Source organism: Delphinus delphis, chromosome 16 (genome assembly GCF_949987515.2).
Source record: "Delphinus delphis chromosome 16, mDelDel1.2, whole genome shotgun sequence".
Lineage (NCBI taxonomy): Eukaryota > Metazoa > Chordata > Mammalia > Artiodactyla > Delphinidae > Delphinus > Delphinus delphis.
Genome location: NC_082698.1, coordinates 29,215,750 through 29,235,416, shown reverse-complemented (window position 1 = coordinate 29,235,416; position 19,667 = coordinate 29,215,750). Strand labels below are relative to the sequence as shown.

At 41.3% G+C, this 19,667-nt stretch overlaps 1 protein-coding gene across 3 annotated transcripts in view; it reads right to left on the bottom strand.

Moving 5' to 3' along the window:
* Positions 1-19,667, bottom strand: part of HPSE2 (heparanase 2 (inactive)) — a 577,000-nt gene that overhangs the window by 124,681 nt on the left and 432,652 nt on the right. For all 3 annotated transcript variants that reach the window (XM_060034305.1, XM_060034306.1, XM_060034307.1), the window contains one exon: positions 15,787-15,901. In XM_060034305.1, coding sequence (XP_059890288.1) covers positions 15,787-15,901 — 115 coding nt within the window. The remainder of the gene's footprint in view (positions 1-15,786; positions 15,902-19,667) is intronic.

Below are 19,667 nucleotides of genomic sequence, written 5' to 3'. Positions count from 1 at the left end.
TGATTTAAATGTTAATCTCATCTAAAAAAATACCTTAACTGAAATATCTAGAATGTTTGACTAAATATTTGGGTACCACGGCCTAGCCAACTTGACACATAAAATTAACCATAATACTGTATGAAACAAATTGAACAAATTTGGTCCCAGACTTCTGTCAGTCAGATTAACCAGAGTGACTGACAGACTGTCACACTTAGATGTAAATTTGAGCTCAGCCAAGAACATATAGGGCCAAGGGGTGGAATTTTGGGAGAGGCCACCAATCTGGTGGCCACCAGCCCTGATTGTCTTGCATGTTCTTGGTGAGTGTGCCAGTCTACAAGGTTTATCTGTATTCTGATAAAGAGCAGTTTATGTAGCTACTCACATAGGCAATAAAATGGGTCAGTGACCACAGTATATAACTACCATGCATGCTTCTGGGGGGAGGAACATTGATTTGTGTACTGCTTGCTACAATGTTTGCTGCTTGCTCAAAAAGTGCTGGGTCCTTGGTCCTGAATTCCTCAGCTGCAACTCAAACCCACTGCATGGGGAGCATACACATGGGCCCACTGCACTGCCCCTTTGGGACCTGGTGGCCAGAAGAACCAGTGCAAATATGCTAATGTTCATGATGCTTGCTGTGTATGAGTACACAGTCTTTTGTTGCTGACCCAGGAGTCTTGTGTCTTCTGCCTACATCTATGAAGCAGCAAAGGCTAACATACTAGTTTGCAAACAGGGTAAAATCTCAGGCCCTTCACAGTTCTTGACAGCTGTAGTGATGAGGATGGGGTGCTGACAGTGGCATGATTTTATGGAAGAGGAAGGACAAGGGCTTTGTAGGCCAGGTTTAGGGATATATGAAGCCTTCCCAGGATCTGGTGGTGAACGCTCTCACCCAAGTGGTGGGTGAGGTTGAGGAGTAAGGGTCCCCCAGTGTCCTGCCTATTAATGAATCAAAGTTGAATTAATATTTAGAGGCTGAGCAGTGAGAGGTAGGATTGAAACAAGCCACCAAAATTGTACCATGTCTATTGTTCACTCTCCCCAGCTGGGTGAGGGAAAGGATATTATCATGACAATGGGGGCAGTGAGTCCTGTTACCCCAACCTAAAGTCAATGTGGCTGAGGTTACTGAGCCAAGGGATTCCTAAAGCTGAAATAGGTGATGTCAGTAATGATGACCTTGCCACCCAATATGGGTCTTTGGGTGGACTGAACGTTGGCAGTTCATTTGGTTGAGCTATGAGCAGCTGACACAATGCTCAAAACTGAAAGTAGTTGCTAAGACAATTTTGTAACTGAAGAACATTTTCTTCATGGGACTCATACTCAATTTCAAAATTTACTACAAATCTGCAGTAATCAAGACAGTGTGGTACTGGCATAAAGATAGACATTTAGATTAATAGAACAGAATTAAAAGTACAGAAAAAAGCCCTTACATTTATGGTCAATTGATTTTCAACAAGGATGCCAAGACAATTTAATGAGGAAAAAAAATAGTCTTTTCAACAGATGGTGCTGGAACAACTGTATCCACATGCAAAAGATGAAACTGAATCCCTATCTCACATCATATACAAAAATTAACTCAAAATGGATCAGAGATCTACACGTAAGAGCCAACTATAAAACTCTTAGAAGAAAACATCGGAGTAAATCTTTGTGGCCTTGGATTAGACACCAAAAGCATAAGTGACAAAAAGAAAAATATATACGTTGGATTTTATCAGAATTAGAAACTTTTGTGCTTAAAGGACACTATCAAGAGAATGAAAAGACAACACACAGAATTGGAAACATGTTTGCAAATCACATATCCAATAAAGCATTTGTATTATTAAGAACTCTTACAATCCAACAATAAAAGACAAATAGGCCCCCACTTAAAGAATGGCAAAGAATTTGAACAGACATTTATCCAAAGAAGATTCATAAATGGCCAATAAGCACATGAAAAGATGCTCAACATCATTAGTCATTAGGGAAGAGCAAATCAAAACCATAATGAGATATAAGTCACACTCACTAGGATGGTTATAATCAAAAGACAGACAATAACAAGTGTTGGTGAGGAAGTGGAGAAATTAGAACCCTCATACATGGCTTGTGGGAATAAAAAATGGTGAAGTCACTTTGAAAACAGTTTGGCAGTTCCTCAAAAAGTTAAACACATGACCTAGCAATTTCACTCCAAGGTATATACCAAAGCAAAATGAAAACATATGCTACATAAAAACTTGTACACTTATGTTTAATAGTAGGATTTTTCATAATAGCCAAAATGTAGAAATAGTTCTAATGTCTATCAACTGACGAGTAGGTAAATAGAACATGGTATAGCCATACAACAGAATATTATTCAGCAATAGAAGGGAATGACGTATCGATACATATTACAATACAGATGAGCCTTGAAAACATTACACTAAGTGAAAAAAGCCAGTCACAAAGGGACACATACTGTAGGATCATATTTATATGAAATATCTGGAATAGGCAAATCTACAGAGATAGAAAGTGGATTAGTGGTTGCCAGAGGCTGGGGGAAAAGGAGAATGGGGAGTAATTGCTAATAGGCATGGGGTTTCCTTTTTGGGTGATATTCTAAAATAGATTGTGGTGATGGTTGCACGACTCTATGAATATATTAGTACTGAAACAATTGAACTGTACACTTTTAGAGGGTGAATGTTCTGGTACGTGAATTTTTACCTCAAAAAGCTGTTCTTTTTAAGATGCCTAACTTAATGTAAATGCAAAGCCTTGCTTACTGGTGTGGAGCTGCTCTCTTCCTCAGCATCCCTGATCCTTCCCTTCCCCTCGATCCCGGTTCTAGCTGTTTTAAGGAGAAAGATGACTAAAGGTAGAATTGAGGTCTCCCTTTCTCCATGAGGACCAAAGACCATAGGCGTCCATTCAAGTAAGTTGGGAAACTTTGGGGAGGAAGGAACTCAAACTCTTATGGTTCTTTTAGATACAGGTGCCCAAGTCACCATTCTACCCGTTTCATTGGGGAGGAGGCTCCTGAATTCAACTAATAAGGTTTGGGCAGGGTTTCCAGTAGGAAAAATAAATCTAAAGTGATCTTGTGGGTGAGGCCCTTTGGACCAATTCAATGTCTTGTTTTTGTGGTTTCCAATGTATATTCCCTATAGAATGTGTATTGGCATTGATGTTTTACATGTTTGTGCTGTGAATGCTCATAATATCCAGAGGGGATTCTCCTGATCTAGAAGAGTCACATGTAGAGAAGTAATGAGACATGTATTAGGACATTTACATGTAGCGGGAATATTCACATCTAGTGGGACATGTTAATCACTCCCCAGCCCACCTCCCTATTCTATCTCCAGGTGGTCCCAGGAGGAGAAAGGGAAATCACAGTCTTGATTAAGGTCTAAAAGGCAGCAGGGATATTAAGAGATATAATATCTCAATACTATAGCTCTGTAGGTCCAGAGGAACAGGAACTGGAGACTTATGGTAGATTATCACCAACTGAATTAAGTTGTTACTCCTGCAGCCCCCGCTATTCCAGACATTGTAGCTGCAGCTGAATCCACTGCACAGACTGATGGCACTTGGTATGCTGTCCTGGACATTGACAACACCTTTCCTTTATTTGCCCACAAGGGCAAGGGTCCAGACCAGTTTGCATTCATGGCAAATCTTCAAATATATGTTTGCAGTACTTCTCAGGAGGTACGGTTAATGAAGGGACATTAATTATCTTTTGTCTTTCAGAGCCACCTTGGAACTTTCCTCAGGAAAATGCCCTGCTGTGGCTCTCCCAAACAATCTAATTGACTTCTGGAACTGGATCTGCCATCCATCATCAGATGGCTAAACGTCAGGGGAAGGCTCAGCTCTTGCATTGGTGGAAAGGTTTTAAAGTAGCCCCACTTTCGAGGAGGTAGACATATACATAAATAATAATGAGGAAAATGACAGCTGCCATAGGACAGGTAAACTCTGTATCTCTAAAATATAGTCACTATAAGCAGTGAAACTAACCTGCTGTTGCATGAAATTGAAAATTTGTTCCTTTCTTCCTTTGTTCTTTCATTATTCAGTAAAAATGTAAATCTATAAGTCAGTCACTGTTAAATCCCAGGTTTTATCTCTTGAATCATTTTATTTTACCCTGAAGCCAGCTTTTTATTTTGCTTCCTCATTGCCATTTCTATCTGCCTTGACCGCTAGCAGATATGGTTAACCTGAATTCTTAACTTGACAAAGCTGTGGCAGAACCAACCAGAGGGAGGAGATGAAGTAGTAATGAAGAATCACAGAACTCAGAACAACTGGCTCCGTCTTGCTGTGTCCCCTTGAATAAGTTGCTGGACCTCTCTGAGCCTCAGTTTTCTTCTCTGCCAAACAGGATAAGTATATCTGTGCTATTTACCTGCCTTATCAGGGAGCTGGAAAAGCCAGATGATTTAGTGGGTGGAAATAAGCTGTGGAACTTATGGTGGAACATAAAGAATAAATTAAAAGAAGCCAAAGACGAAAGTTATTATACAAGATACTGAATATAGTTGTGCTATACAGTTAGTCCTTGTTATTTATTTATTTTATATATAGTGGTGTGTATCTGTTAATTCCATACTCCTAATTTATCCCTCCCCCTCCCTTTTCCCTTTTGGTAACCATAAATTGGTTTTTTATGTCTGTGAATCTGTTTCTGTTTTGTAATATGTTGATTTGTTTTTTTTTGATTCCACATATAAGTGATATAATGTTTGTCTTTGTCTGACTTACTTCACTTAGTATGATAATCTCTAGGTCCATCCATGTTGCTGCAAATGATAATATTTCATTCTTTTTTATGGCTGAGTAATATTCCATTGTATACATATACCACATCTTATCCATTCATCTGTTGATGGACACTTAGGTTGCTTCCATATCTTGGCTATTGTGAATAGTGCTGCTATGAACATTGGTGTGCATGTATCTTTTCAAATTAGTTTTCATCTTTTCCAGATATATGCCCAGGAATGGGATTACTGGATCATATGGTAGTTCTATTTTTAGTTTTTTAAGGAACCTCCATACTGTTTTCCATAGTGGCTGTACCAATTTACATTCCCACCAACAGTGTAGGAGGGTTCCCTTTTCTCCACAACCTGTCCAGCATTTATTATTTGTAGACTTTTTGATGATGGCCATTCTGACCAGTGTGAGGTAATATCTCATTGTAGTTTTTTAAAAAAATATTTAAATATTTATTTATTTATTTTGGCTGCACTGGGTCTTAGTTGCAACAGGTGGGATCTTCACTGTGGCATGTGGGGTCTTTAGTTGCAGCATGCGGACTCTTAGTTGCAGCATGTGGGCTTCTTAGTTGCGGCATGTGGACTTCTTAGCTGTGGCATGTGCACTTCTTAGTTGTGACACGTGGGCTTCTTAGTTGCAGCATGCATGTGGGATCTAGTTCTCTGACCAGGGATTGAACTCAGGCCCCCTGCGCTGGGAGCATGGAGTCTTACCCACTAGACCAGCAGGGAAGTCCCACCTCATTGTAGTTTTGATTTGCATTTCTCTAATAATTAGAGATGGGGAGCATCCTTTCATGTGCCTACTGGCCATCTGTATGTCTTCTTTGGAGAAATGTCTATTTAGGTCTTCTGCCCATTTTTTGATTGGTTGTTTGCTTTTCTTTTTTTTTAATATTAAGTTATATGAGGTATCTGTATACTTTGGAAATTAAGCCCTTGTCAGTAGCATCATTTGCAAATATTTTCTCCCAGTCCATAGGTTGTCTTTTTGTTTTGTTATGGTTTCCTTTGCAAAAGCTTATAAGTTTTATTGGGTCCCATTTATTTATTTTTGCTTTTATTTCTTTTGCCTGGGGAGACTGACCTAAGAAAATATTACTACAATTTATGTCCAAGGAATAATTTTCATATATTTAGAATAATGGTCACATTATTATATACTTACTGTCAGGCACTTTCTTAAGCATTCACAAGGACCCTGTGATGTACAAACTATAGGCATCCTCATTATACAGATGATGGAAGATGAGAAAATCTGCCAAATGTGACACAGCAAGTAGACAGTGGAGATGAATTCACATCCAGATCTGACTCCAGAGCCCAGTCTCTTAAGGACCAAGCTAACTATCTTCTTTTACACAGTGTGCATGCAACACCTGACAATAAACACCTGCCTTCCATATTTCCATTACTAAGTAGTGCTCTGCAGCCCCCAGATTCCCAGTCACTGAGCATCTTTAGAATTCAGTAAGGACTGACTATGATCAGGGAATTGTGAGAGATATAAAGATATGAGAAATGGCTTGTGTTTTCAAGGAGCTTACCATCAGAGAGAGGAAATTAGACGTATCCCAACAACTCTAATAACGAAAGTGATAACTGCTAAACAGGGTTACAAGAGCCTTGAGAAAAGAGGAATTACTTCCTGTGTGATTTAAAAGTAAAACAGTTTGGTTTAGTTTTATTTTTTAAAGTTTTATTAGTGTCAGTTCAGCTGGGAGGTATGTCTGAAGATACCGGTATAGAAATCTTGACAGTGAAAAAGAAAACATCAGAGCTGAAGGGGACCTCAAATGGTCGAGTTCAACACCCAAATCTGAGGTGAACCCAGAGTACCCAGTGCCCCAGGATGAATGAGCTGGTGGCAAAAACTGTGATCAGATACAGAACTCCTGGTCTTCCTTCCATCCTAAGGCACTCCTTCCTTCCCACTGTCTAGCAGATGGTGCCCTGGGGCAAGGAGCTTTCTCAGGAACATGTATTCTTTGGGTAACTAATATTACAAGTGTCCACTAATGACATCTTGTTGTACAAGCCTTCCCTGACTCTCCCCTCTAGCACTTTCTTTCCAGACAACAGTAATATCTCCTACTTGGAGGTCTGGCTTTGGAGATACTGAGCGAACAAGACAGACCTTAGGGCATCATCTATTAGCTCCCTCTCAAAGGCTCTATGTTTTGCCAACCCAAAGAGATTGTGAACATGGAGAGAAGGAATTTGACTTTTATTTTTTATGTCCCAGAACAACCAAAACAGTGCTTGGCTTTATTGTATGTCACAACACACTAGCATGAAGACATTTAAAAAATGACTGAATTTTTAAACATACACAAAAACAGAATTGCATGACAAACTCCAAAATGTTCATCACCAGCTTCCACAAGTATTGTTATTCTGCCATTCTTGTTTCAGAGCCTGCTGAGAGGTGACAGAGGGTGCACATGGAAATGGCCAGGTCGGTGACAGGGAAACGCAGTAGGCATCAGGCTTGGTCAAGGACCCCAGACGTAGGGGCAGGCAGTGGGATACCATCATTCACACGAAGAGACAGGAAGCAAAGCAGTTTGCCAAGCGCTGGTGACACAGGTAGGGTCGGGAATCAGGTGTGGGAGCCCGAGATAAATTGTACCCAGCAGTTGGCTGGCTGCCTCTGTGCCTGGTGCATGCCTCAGGGTAGTCTTAGAGACACTGCGCAGCCTCTGATGTGTGACAGAGCCTCTCCCCATTGCAGCCTTTGCGGATGCTGCTTCCTCTGCTAGGACGCTCTGCTCTTCCACCAGCTTCTCCCATGGCTGCTTTCCCAGTGAAGACTTCCTTGGCCACACTTTCCAAAGAGGTATCCTCTCCTCATTATTCTTCAACTTCCTACATACCATTCTGAATTTTGTAATTAATTATGTTAGTGTTAGTTTACTTGTTTATTTTTAGTCTCCCCTGCTAGACTGTAATCTCCAATGAGGGCAGGGATCTTGTCTTCCTCCTTTACCTCTATTTCCTCAGAAACTAGAAAAGTGTCTGACACATAATAGATACTCAATAAATATTTGGCAAATGAATTAATGATAGACAGTTTTAAATTTCTGTTAATATCTTGACTGTTGAAGCACAAGTTGGGTACAAAAGAGTACAGGAAAACGAAAGGGTAATTTTAAATTTCATCAGGGTAAATGGCACCCTGTAACTAAGTGGTTCTCAATTCTGGCTGCACATTAGAATCACTCCGGGAGTTTTAAAAAATACAAACACCTGCCCTCCTCTATAGACAAACTGAATCAGAATCCCTGGGGGGTGGTTCCAAAGCATAGGTATTTTTTTTAAGCCCTCTAGGTGACTATAATGTGCATAGACTTGAGAATCACTGCTCTAATGAAGAAACACTACAAGGATTTTGACATTAAGATGAAGGCAGTGAATTTGGAGCAGAAGGCAGGTCTGCTCAAGTCAGATTTAGAGTGAGTCAAAATGACGTGTTCTATTCAATCCTTTCAATGCTTAAAACCAAATCAGAGATGAAATAAACAGAGATTGATAATAGTTGAAAGTTAGTGAGTGAAGTACCTAATGACTGATAGATTTTTTAAACTTTATAAATAGTGTAGTGCATTTAAATAAGAACTAAAAACAATATTCTATTTTTAAAGACTTCTGCTTTTATTTAAACAAACAAAAAATCAAAATTGAGTTAGAAAAGACAATGTATTATGTTTGGCTCTCATGGTCACTTCTATCAGAGGCCTATTTCTTGGTTCCTAAATGTCATAACCAGACATCATTGTGCCCTTAATGTTTGTAAATATAATGTTTAAGGTGAAATAACTACAAGTTTGTCATATTTTGGCACTGGCAAAAGATCTTTCGAACCTACCAAAGGGCATTCCACTTTTTGTCTCCTTTCATTCTTTTTCTTCCTCCCTCCCTCCCTTCCTCTCTTTCTAGTCAGATTATTTTTAGATAATATTCTAGTGTTTGAGGTGAACCGATGAAGTTAGGTAAGGTGCAGCTTTTCGCATTTCCAGGGCTGGCCTTGCTCCTCCATCATCTGAAGGTTGCTTCGAGGATGGCACACTATGCTCCTAAGCTCAAGCACAGTGAGGCTGCAATTGCTTCTTCTCCCTCTCCCTGATTTATTTAGGTTGCTGCACAACTTACTGTAACTGTAATCCCTCAGTATTGCAATCTGGGAGCAGTATAAATGGTTGACGGTAGAGTGAGATTTTCAATTGTTGCTTCTCAGTGATTCATATAATGTGCTGTCATTAGCACTTTTTATGTGACATATCATGGTTTCCAGGGCTTACTGGACCATTTATAAATACCACATGAAGGTATTAGAGCTAGCGTTGCAGTGTGGTTACTGTCTTAATTGTCTTCAGTGGGAAAGGTTGGCAGCATCTTCTCTGGAGGAAAATAAAATGTAATTTTTAGTTTGTCTTTAACCATTTGCAGTCAATTCCTTTGAAGTGCAGGAATCACAGCTTTCCTCTTTTGTTCTTCTAATTCTCCAGTCACTTAATTTTTGCAAAAAAATTTACTTTTCATACTTCAGCTATCATTACTTGGTTGATTTCCAGGTATCTGTATGAATATTCAAATGTATATTATCTTGCCACAGTTATATTCATTATTAATGATAATTACTGATATTACTGACTTACAGAATTTTACAAAGTGACTTTGTAAAATAATAATAGCCGCTGATATTTGTTGAGTGCTTACTATGTGGTAAAAGATACATATACACTGGCTCATTCAATCCTTTCCAACAATGCTCTGAGATAGACACTATTATTGTCTCCATTTTATGAAGGGAAATGGATGATTGTTGAGGTTTAGTAATCCGCCCAGGGACACAGTAGTAAATGACAGAGCTGGGTCTGAAACTCAGGTCAGTCTGATTCCAGTGCCAATACTTTTAAGCATGACATTCAGATACTCCCCACTCCCTGACCCCAGCACAGTTAGCCCCATTTTACAAAGCAGGAAATGCAAACTCAAGCAACTGGAACACTGTGGTGCTGCCCTGGAGCCTACATCTTCTGATTCCAGGTGCAGAGCTCTTTCTACTTCCCGAGACAGCTTCCACCAGGGTGAGCTGTTCAACTGCTGACATGTGTCACTTACATCCCATGCGCACCACTCAGGTTGATAAATAAGCAACGGATGAAGACTGGTAGTTAAAAATCAGAGGGGCTTCTCTTTAAAGCATCAGGAGCAAAAGAGCTGTGTGCCTGGTCACATGGTGCAGGTGCAGGCTCTGATCTGAGAGGCCAGGGTTCAGAGGCACAGAGGAGGAAAGAAGCAAGTCATGCCCACTGGGCATGCAGCCCAGGCGCTTCAGCCACTGACATGGAGCCGGCCTGAGTCCCAGTGATTGATCCTGCAGCTGAGGATGTCCTTCTCTCAGCAGCCGCAGGTTCCCACAAAGGAAGGTTGCACATGGAGAAGTCTTTGTCAGGGACTCTAATGAGAGGATTGGGTTTCACATCACAGCTACCCCTAAACAGGTACTCTCTGCTTCTTTCATCTTCCTGATGGCTCCCACGGGAAAGAAAAGAAAGAGAAAGGAAGCTACGCCAAGAAACAGGTCACAGGCTAATTTGGCAAGGTTCTGTACCACCCCTGCCCCACCACCTCCAGGTTTGTAACTTTGAGATTCCTTAGTTTTTACACAGCCTGTGTGGCCAACAGAGAGCGATGGGAAAAGCTTTCCTAAGTAATTTTTCATAATCCATCCACCATGACTCTCTGGAATATTAAAGCCTCTGACCCTTTGTACATGCCATTGCCTCTGTTTGGAAGATTCTCCCCAGACCTCAAACTCTTCTTCCTGTGGCTAGCTTGCCCTTCTCCTTCAAGATCCAGCTCAGGTACTGTCTCCTCCAGAAAGCCTTCCTTGATGCCCCATTCCTGCCCTCTACCCAGGCTGGCATCTGTTCCTCTTCTGTCCTGCTAAAGCACTTCTGCCATAGTCCCTGCTGACTGATCCATCTCCTATCCACACTGTAAGCTCCTTGAGGGCAGGGACACTGTCTCCAGGGTCCAGCACAGTATCGAGCACAAAGCACAAGTGTAATAAAGCACTTACTTCTTTCTAAACACTCTATTTTTTCTTTTAAAAATAGCCTTTTATTTTTCAGATTATGAAATCAATAATGCCGATTGCACCAATTTTTCATACAAAATCCACAAAGAAGAAAATAAAAACTATCTGTAATCCCACCAACCAAAGAAAACCACTTTTAACATTTAGATGTAGTCCCTTCCAGTAATTTTCTATGTGTACACGTACATATGAAATCAGAATCCTACTGTCATATCTAGTTTTCTCAAGGATTATAACAGTATCTTTTGGAGGCAGATAGAGGAGACATTTTTATCACAATTTGAGTGATGAGAAAACTGGAACCCAAAGACACATGTCTAATGGACGGCAGAGCCGGGACTGGAATCTTTGAACCTTGTCACGGTACCAGGCTCCTGCTGCTCCCCTGAGGCCTCCTCATTAGGTGGTGCTCTTCTTGCAACATCCAGCATCCATGGGACATGGGTTTGCAGCTGGATGTTCTTCCTCAGGAAAGGGACAGATTTAAGCTCATCCTGCTTCCACATCATGGTTGTGTAGTGCATAAGAATCTAATGTTTCAAAGGGAAACAAGGATGGAGCACCTAGGATCTCATCCCTGTGATAGGTTAAGAAGTGGAGCTACGCAGATATCATTAAGATGCACAGTTTCTTTCCAATAGCCAAATGACATCTGAACAGTGATGGCTTGGCTCAGAGCATGTTGCTACAGGAACCACAGCTATAGGTTCAATCCCGTCATAGACTAGTGAGTTTTCTATGACCACTGACTGTATTCCAGAACAACGTACACAGCAAGTGTTCAATAACTGTGCATTGGGCTGAATTGAATGTTTATAGTTATTCATAAGGGGTAGTCAGCAAAAAAGAATGTTGCCAGCAAATATAAATATCCCTACCACTATGCCCAGTATAGAAAAGGCTATCCAATGTGAACTACCTTTCTATTTTATTCTAAGCAAAGGACTAAATTGTAATCCCTCAGACACACACCAGATTGTTAGCTCTACAGATGAGAGAACCAAATCTTATTTATCTTCATGTCCCCAGAACACCTAGCCTAGAGCCAGACACATTTGAAGTGTCAATGTTTTTTGAATTGAATTGTATTTGCTAGGCCGGTGTGGGAGTTAAGAAGATGTTGGCTAGTAATTCACTATTCCTTTCCTTGAAAGCTCTGTAAATCAAGCTCTTAAAAAAAGCAGCAAGCTAAATTCCAAAACCGTTTCTTAGGAGAAATGCCCATGGCTGGTGGGGTCTGGACTATGTCCACTGAATGTGCAGCTCTCTTCTGCACAAACATCCCTTACTCCCAAGAGAGCCCATGACTAGCCGACAGGCTGTGGAGACTCACAAGTTCCCTCCTTCCCAATGGCGAGCAGGTCAGGGGAAAGGGGTGGGAGTCGAGTGATGAAGCACTGCTGGACTAAATGTTCTCCTCTTCCCAGGAGAAAGAAAATCTCACAAGAGGAGGAGAGTTGGCACATTTCTAGAGGAACAGCCAGAAACAACATGGGCTGTAGTTGAAAATGATCTTTTCTCAAGACAAAAAGGACTACCTTCAATATTCTCTCTTACCTTAGATTGGAATGGCCTTGCCAGAGCTGGACTGGAATCCTACAAACTCGAATCAAAAGCTGACTGGGTAGGTGGAGGGGTAATACGGGATATGGGTTGAGGTGCCATTAGGCTAAGACCCGATAACGACAACAACAGAAATAAAACCACTATCTGCCAATAGGATCTTTTCCTGAAATGCACTGAGCTGAATTTGAAGGGACTGTAATAGAAAATACTGATTTTTCTGGGAGGCAACTAAAACATAACTCACTAATGCCCTAAACTCTTAACACTCTTGAAGATTTAATCACAGTGTAAAACCCGCAAGTTTTTATTGTCAGTGTTTGGATATCAACTGTACAACTCTCTGAAGCGGCAACAGTATGATCCTAGGTCTGTGACCATTGCACATCTCAGGGGCCTGCTGGCAAGGTCTGTCAGATTGGTGCCCGGGTCTAGCCTAGTAAATTCTTTCCGGGAGACTTAGGACATACTCTCCCAGCTGCAAAGTTCTCTGCTTATAAGGTACAGAATTTATTAGCCCAAAGAAAGAGAAAAAGAAAGCCTGCTACCTTTTAAAGTGCTTTTACATACAGTTTCTTTACTAGAGCTTGGCATTTCCAGAAATACAGCTGTGCAGAACATTTGAGCCTTTGTACTAAATCAATAGGACTTGTTTGAGCTTCCAATGAACCTCTGTGCCGCTACTACCTATCAACCAAGGTGTCTCACGGTAGCTTTTAAAGAAAGTCACCTGTATTATCGCTCGTTTGGGGAGAACGAAGCCATGAGAACTTGCATCTTTAACCTAACACATGGCCATGCGAAGGTACATAGAGAGCTGATACGCAATCCAGGTTTGTCCAGCTCCGGAAATCAAACCAGTCTAGTCACCCACAGACCATAGGTTTTCTTCTAGCCTAGGTTTTCTTCTCTCCAGTTCCTCAAGATGCCTGTTCCCATCTCCAGACTCAATTCTGAGACAAACAGTGGCATCAGACCACAGCACAGACACCAAAGAGAGTACTGCAAGAAATAGTGTGGCACGGTGAAAAGAAAATAGCATTTAGAACTGAAAAACTCTGAGTTCCAGCTCTTACTACTTGTCTGACCTTAGATAAGTCACTTAACAACTTGAAAGAACCCTAGTTTCTCTTCAGCAAAATAAGTATAAATAGTCATACTCATCTCACCAGGCTCTCTTCAGAGCAATTATGACAAACTTTTTTATCTTATTTATGTGTTTATATACTTTCCGTTTCTCAGTTCACTTCACTAGACTATAAGCTCCAGGAGTTCAAGGACCTTGTCTTTTTGGCTCGTCACAGTGGCTGTTTGCCAGGAATAGCGATCAGCATATAGTACATGATCAAGAGGAGTGAAAGAGATTTGAATGTGTGAAGGAAGGAATAAAGGAAAGACAGGAGGAAGGAAGGACAGAGTGTTTGGAGTTTTACTGATGTGTGGTATATAAAAGTGGTCTGTAAACTGTTAAGTATTATACACATTATTAAATATACAAATAATATTTGGTGCATTAATTATACCAGGGTGATCTTTTAAAAATGTAAGTTAGATCATGTTACTGCCCTGTAGAAAACCCTCCAATGGCTTTTCATACTACTTACAATAAAAGTCAAACTCCTTTTAGCTTTCAAAGCCCTTCGTGATCTGACCCGGGCTGGCCTCATGTCCAGTCTCCCCCTTCCCTGCCAGGCCCCTAGCACTCTGGTGTTCTTATGTTTCCTCAAACATGCCAACTCTGTTCCTGCCTCGGAGTCTTTGTGCTAGCCCCTCCCCCGGCCTGAAAGCTCTTCTGCAAAAATCTGCATGTCTGGCTCCTTCTTGTCACTGGGCTCTTGGCTTAAATGTCACCTTCTCAGAGAGGTCTTCCTTGTATATACTCTAAAGGAGCCCTCACTGACCCCCTCTTATAGTAATCCACTATCTACTTATTCAGGTATCTACTACTAGTCTCTTCCCCAGTGCCTGATGGTCAATAAATATTTACATTTGTGTGACATTATATTTGTTCAGTGCTTACATTTCATAGATGCTTTTCTAATTATTATTTATTTTATCACCACAAGTTTATGAGCTCAAAAGAAAGAACAAACAAAGGAAACCCCCTATGGTTACAAACTGAAAATTCCCTCTCACTCCTCCATACCCCAGCCCCACATACACTGAGAGAGAGGTATCCTGGCCCTGTGAATAAAAGCAACTGTGCCAGTCAGCTTTAATATTTGTGACTTAATTGGAGTCATGTACAATCAGGGATACAATAATTACTTAGTACTCTAATTAGAGGGATTCTTTTGAGACATGGCAATGGTGCTGTTGGGTGCCAAGATGTTCTCTGTTCTGGGCTTGGAGGCCTGGGTAGTGAGAAGAATAGGGGGGTGGAAATGGGCAGGCGGAAGCAAATGGCAGGAACACTCACTGGTTCCAGTTGGGTTTGTTTACTGTGGACCCCAGGGCAGCAGTAATTCTGTAGGAAGATTACTGGACCAGGGCACAGAAGCAGGTTCTAGGGCTGGCTCTACATGCCCCTCCCCCCCACCCCAGGCTATCATTCCCTCTGTTATATGAGGTGGAACTGGATCATCTCGAAGGGGAATGCCAGCTCTGACATTCTATGGGTTAATGAGAGGACTCTGACCTTTTATCATGACTAAGATGTCTGTGAGAAGGATAACTCATGTAATATTTTTGATAAGCACAGCTTTTCTGGACTAAGTGGGATTTCTTTGATTGGTCAATAAAGTCACTGGACAAACCCAGATCTCTGCTTTTGCCATTCTTCTTTAGCCTTCCCTTTCCTTTGCTTTCCTAGAGAAGGTGATACCCTGGGCAAATCCCCTCATTGTCACATAGGGATCAGCATCTAGTGTAAGTGTACTTCAGCCACTTTCCAAGGGATGGGTTCCTACTGTATCTGATCTTGGCCAACACTCTCCCATCTGCTTTCAACATGCTGCATCTAACATTAACTAAGTCTCCTATTAGCATTAAAAGAAAACAATCTGGAAAAATTCACTCAAGCAGAGTTCAAACAGGCCACAAGTAGATTTGGAATCTCAACAGCACAAGGTTTGTTAAAATAATAGTGGTAAGTATATAACTACATATAAATGTATATATGTGTATATGCATAAACCCATATGTACATACGTGTGTGTATATATTGGGGTATGTGTGGGAGGTGAAGCCAAGAGTCTGTAAAATGGGTCAAGAATTCTTCTGTTCAATTTATGAAATTAACTGGTAACAGAAGGAGGAGAAAAATTCTACCAGTGTGGAACAAAGCATGATCAAAAGAACGGAAGGACATGGAAAAGGAGTTGGGAACCTTTCTATTACACTTACTGGTAATGGGTTAAAATTCTGGTCCACGAGGTGATTGTATCCATGGTCAAAAAATGAGTGCCGAATCACAACATCAATGCCCCGATTGGCCAGCATTCCTAAAGTGTTCAACCATCTGAAAGGCAGGGGAAAAAAGCTACATCAATACATTTTAAAAATAGCATAAAACAAGCTCTATAAAAATTGGTCAACATACACACATACACACCACCACCCACACCCATCAAATTTACCTAGTACTTTAGAGAAAACTATTTTAAGCATTAAATACACAGATGGAAGAGATCTATAGAGATGATCAAATCTAACCTCTTCATTTTATAAGAAAATAAAGAGGTCCAGAGGAGTAAAATGAATTGCCTTGGTCATAAAATAGCTTGTTGCTAATGACATCTCTTATTCCTATAATACTAACAAATAAAATGAACACCCTAGCCACTTGTAAGCCTAAAGTCATCCCCCTTGACCACAAAACACACAATCACAGAAGCACACACACTATATTTTCCATCACTCAAACTCCCCTGCTTGCACCTATTCACTGTCCATGTACTTTACATATGATGCTAACCCACATACTCCTGTGACCTATGGTCCAGTCATTTGCATCCCTCATATATCTCTGTCAGTAGGCAATGCAGTAATAATTTCCCTTGGCACTATAACTAACTATACAGGGATTGGAGTATGCTACCATCACACATATGTTGCAGTGGAGGACCTGCATTGCTCACACACTTATTACATACCCCATCATGCCAAATACCCACTCTCCAGGGCATGCTATCCTTCAAAAATACTGCCCTCATGGTTTTTCTAACACCTACTGCTAACTCTGCCTTCACCATTTACACATTTAACTCATTCATTCATTCATTCATTTGTGAATTGATTTCATTTTCTTTCTTTGTATTCTGAAATGCAAGGAAACTTCCAATTGTAATAATATATGTGTGTAAGAAAGGTGACTTAGAGCTTCAGTCTTCTCAGGGTAAAAGATAAGGCATTTCACAATCTTTCCTAAGAATATATTGTCTGGCTTCACCTATCACGCCTTCTCTCACCCTAAACTTTATTCCCCAGGCTCTAAGCCACATAAAACTACTTTTGGGGGCTTCCCTGGTGGCGCAGTGGTTGAGAATCTGCCTGCTAATGCAGGGGACATGGGTTCGAGCTCTGGTCTGGGAGGATCACACATGCCGCGGAGCAACTAGGCCCATGAGCCACAACTACTGAACCTGCGCGTCTGGAGCCTGTGCTCCGCAACAAGAGAGACCGAGATAGTGAGAGGCCCGCGCACCGTGATGAAGAGTGGCCCCCGCTTGCCACAACTAGAGAAAAGCCCACGCACAGAAACAAAGACCCAACACAGCAAAAAATAAATAAATAAATTACTAAACTCCTACCCCCAACATCTTAAAAAAAAAAAAACAAACTACTTTTGGCTGCTCTCACATACTTACCTGAGCCTTTTTATATGTTTTAACTTCTCCTTAGAATTTCCTTCCTCTCTTCCACTAACCCACCTCACCTGGCAAATTTCTTCCCATCTGTTAATCTCCAAGTCAAGAGTCATTTCCTTCTGAACTCTGCTGCCCCAGCCAATAGTAATATCTTTCTCCTCTGTACTTCCCCAGAACTCTTATTCATACCCTCTGCTGGCCCACTGAATGATAATTACTTACTTCTCTGTCTTCTCCCAGCTGGTATGAGCTCATCAAAAATAGACACATTTTAGCTTTGTACCCAAAACAACCATCACAGTTCCTGGCACACTATAGGTGCTCAATACTCTAAGTTGAAATTGATCTGGATAAAATTAGATTCTAGGACTTTGAGAATCACCATTCAGCATACTAGGGACAAATAATGCATAGTTCTGATTTCCCAAATCTGAGACCGTATGGAGCTCCAAACCAGTGACCTTACTGACATGAAGACCATTGCTAATTAATGACTATGGCCAGAGCCCTTGTTTCCCCATGGCTTTTCAGAATAGATGGTTAGTTCTGGAGTTGTCTTCATCTTCCTCCTGTAATAATAAATCTCCTGAGTAGGGGAAATAAATGATGTTCCAGGTCTCCCTTTTATGTTCAAGTAGAGAAAAGTGTCAAGGTAACTGGTATATCTCACCAAGGATGCTTCTACAGCCATTATCTTTCATCCACAAAACTTTATTGAATATCTACTACATGGCAGACATTACTAGGTGCTGCAGACACAGCAGTATGCCAAGGGTAGGGCATCAAAGAATCTCAAAGCCCTGATTGAGAAAACTACCCTTGAATACTTGGCAGCAGAGAATTCTCATTTGTGCATGCATTTGTATATGCCCTGGTAAGCTTATAGTTATGCCATGTATTGAAAAAGGGCTGCAAAATGCCTTCTTTCCAACTCCTTGCTAGCCTTCTGGAGCTTCCTAGAATGCTTTACATTTTTTTTCCCAGGAAGCAATTTATGCCCCTTGGAGAACTGGACTCAAAGGGCATATATCTAGGTACTGCCAGTGGGGTTGAGAGGAAATGGGTGATAAAGAGGTAAGAGAGAAGACCAGGGGCAGAATGAGCTGGTTGTCATTTGATCTGTCAACAAAGCATTGGACATCTGAACTACAACCAAAATCTAAACAACAATATTTATCTGTGTTTGCAAAGCGACTCAGAGATCTATGGATATCTGGCTGATGCCCATGAAAAGGCAGGTCTCTCTCTAGCTCTCTTCATGAAGGTCTGTGCTATTTCTCATTTCACATCACTCTCTAAAGGGAAGAATGTTCACGAAAACAGTACAAGAGGGCTGCTTGCTGGGCCCTGCAGAGGAGTCCTTCTGCGAAGGCTGAGCAAAGGCCATTCTTCTTCTGATTCCAGAGGCCTCCTGCAGTACGGACTGTCAACCTGCCTCTCACAGTGAAACCCCGTGAGGAGAGTATTTTTGAAAGAAGACCCTCGGCAACACTGTAGCAAATGCTGATTCACTCCATTTCCTTCACTGAACCATGCTCCCTGAACAACCTCTCTGTGCCTCTCATGTGAGGACACAGGGCTGGAAGACCCCAGCCATCATCATGTAGACATTGACTCATTATCTTCATCTGCATCTGCCAGGATGCCATCTTAAAGACAATCTACTTGACCAGCCTGATTTGTCCTTCACAACTGTATTGAAGAAGTTGCCTTCATGGAGATCTACAGCTATATAATTAGGAGCAGCTGTTAGTAGTGAAACGCATAGTTGAGGGCAGAGCTGCAGTTCTTAGGAGAACCTTGCTCAGACAAAAAACCAGGACCACAGACTAGACTGGACCAGGAACAGGTCACTTGGTTAATCTGCGGTCCATGACAATGGCAGGCCAGCCAGAGGTCCTCATGCTTCTGGCTTAAGTTGTTCTCCAGACGACTGCAGTAGCCTTCGAGTTCATTTTCCTACCTCTTGCCTATCCAAACTCTTGTGCATACTATTATCAAAACCAACGTTTTAAATACAGGTCAGATGGGTCTCTCTCTTCCTCCAAAATCATCAATGGTTTAGCCACTGAGTATAGAACAAGGCCTCATTTCCCCTGCCTGGTTTTCAAGGTCTTCCATGATTTGGTGGTAAAACTCTGTCCCTAATCAGAGCCCTCACTACACCCCTGAAGATACTGAGGCTTTCTCACACTAATCATTTCCCCTCATAATGTTCCTTCAGCCTCTATGCTCCCACTACCATCAGCAACAATCTTCACCTATAGAAATTAGAGAAATCTATGTTCCACTAAAATGCCTCTTCCTCCGCAAAGCCCTTCCTGATCCTCCCATTCAGAAACTCTTGATTCTTTTGCATGTCTACCCCTTTTGTGGATAGCCCACGTAAGGCAGAAAGAGAGATGGCATACTGTAGTG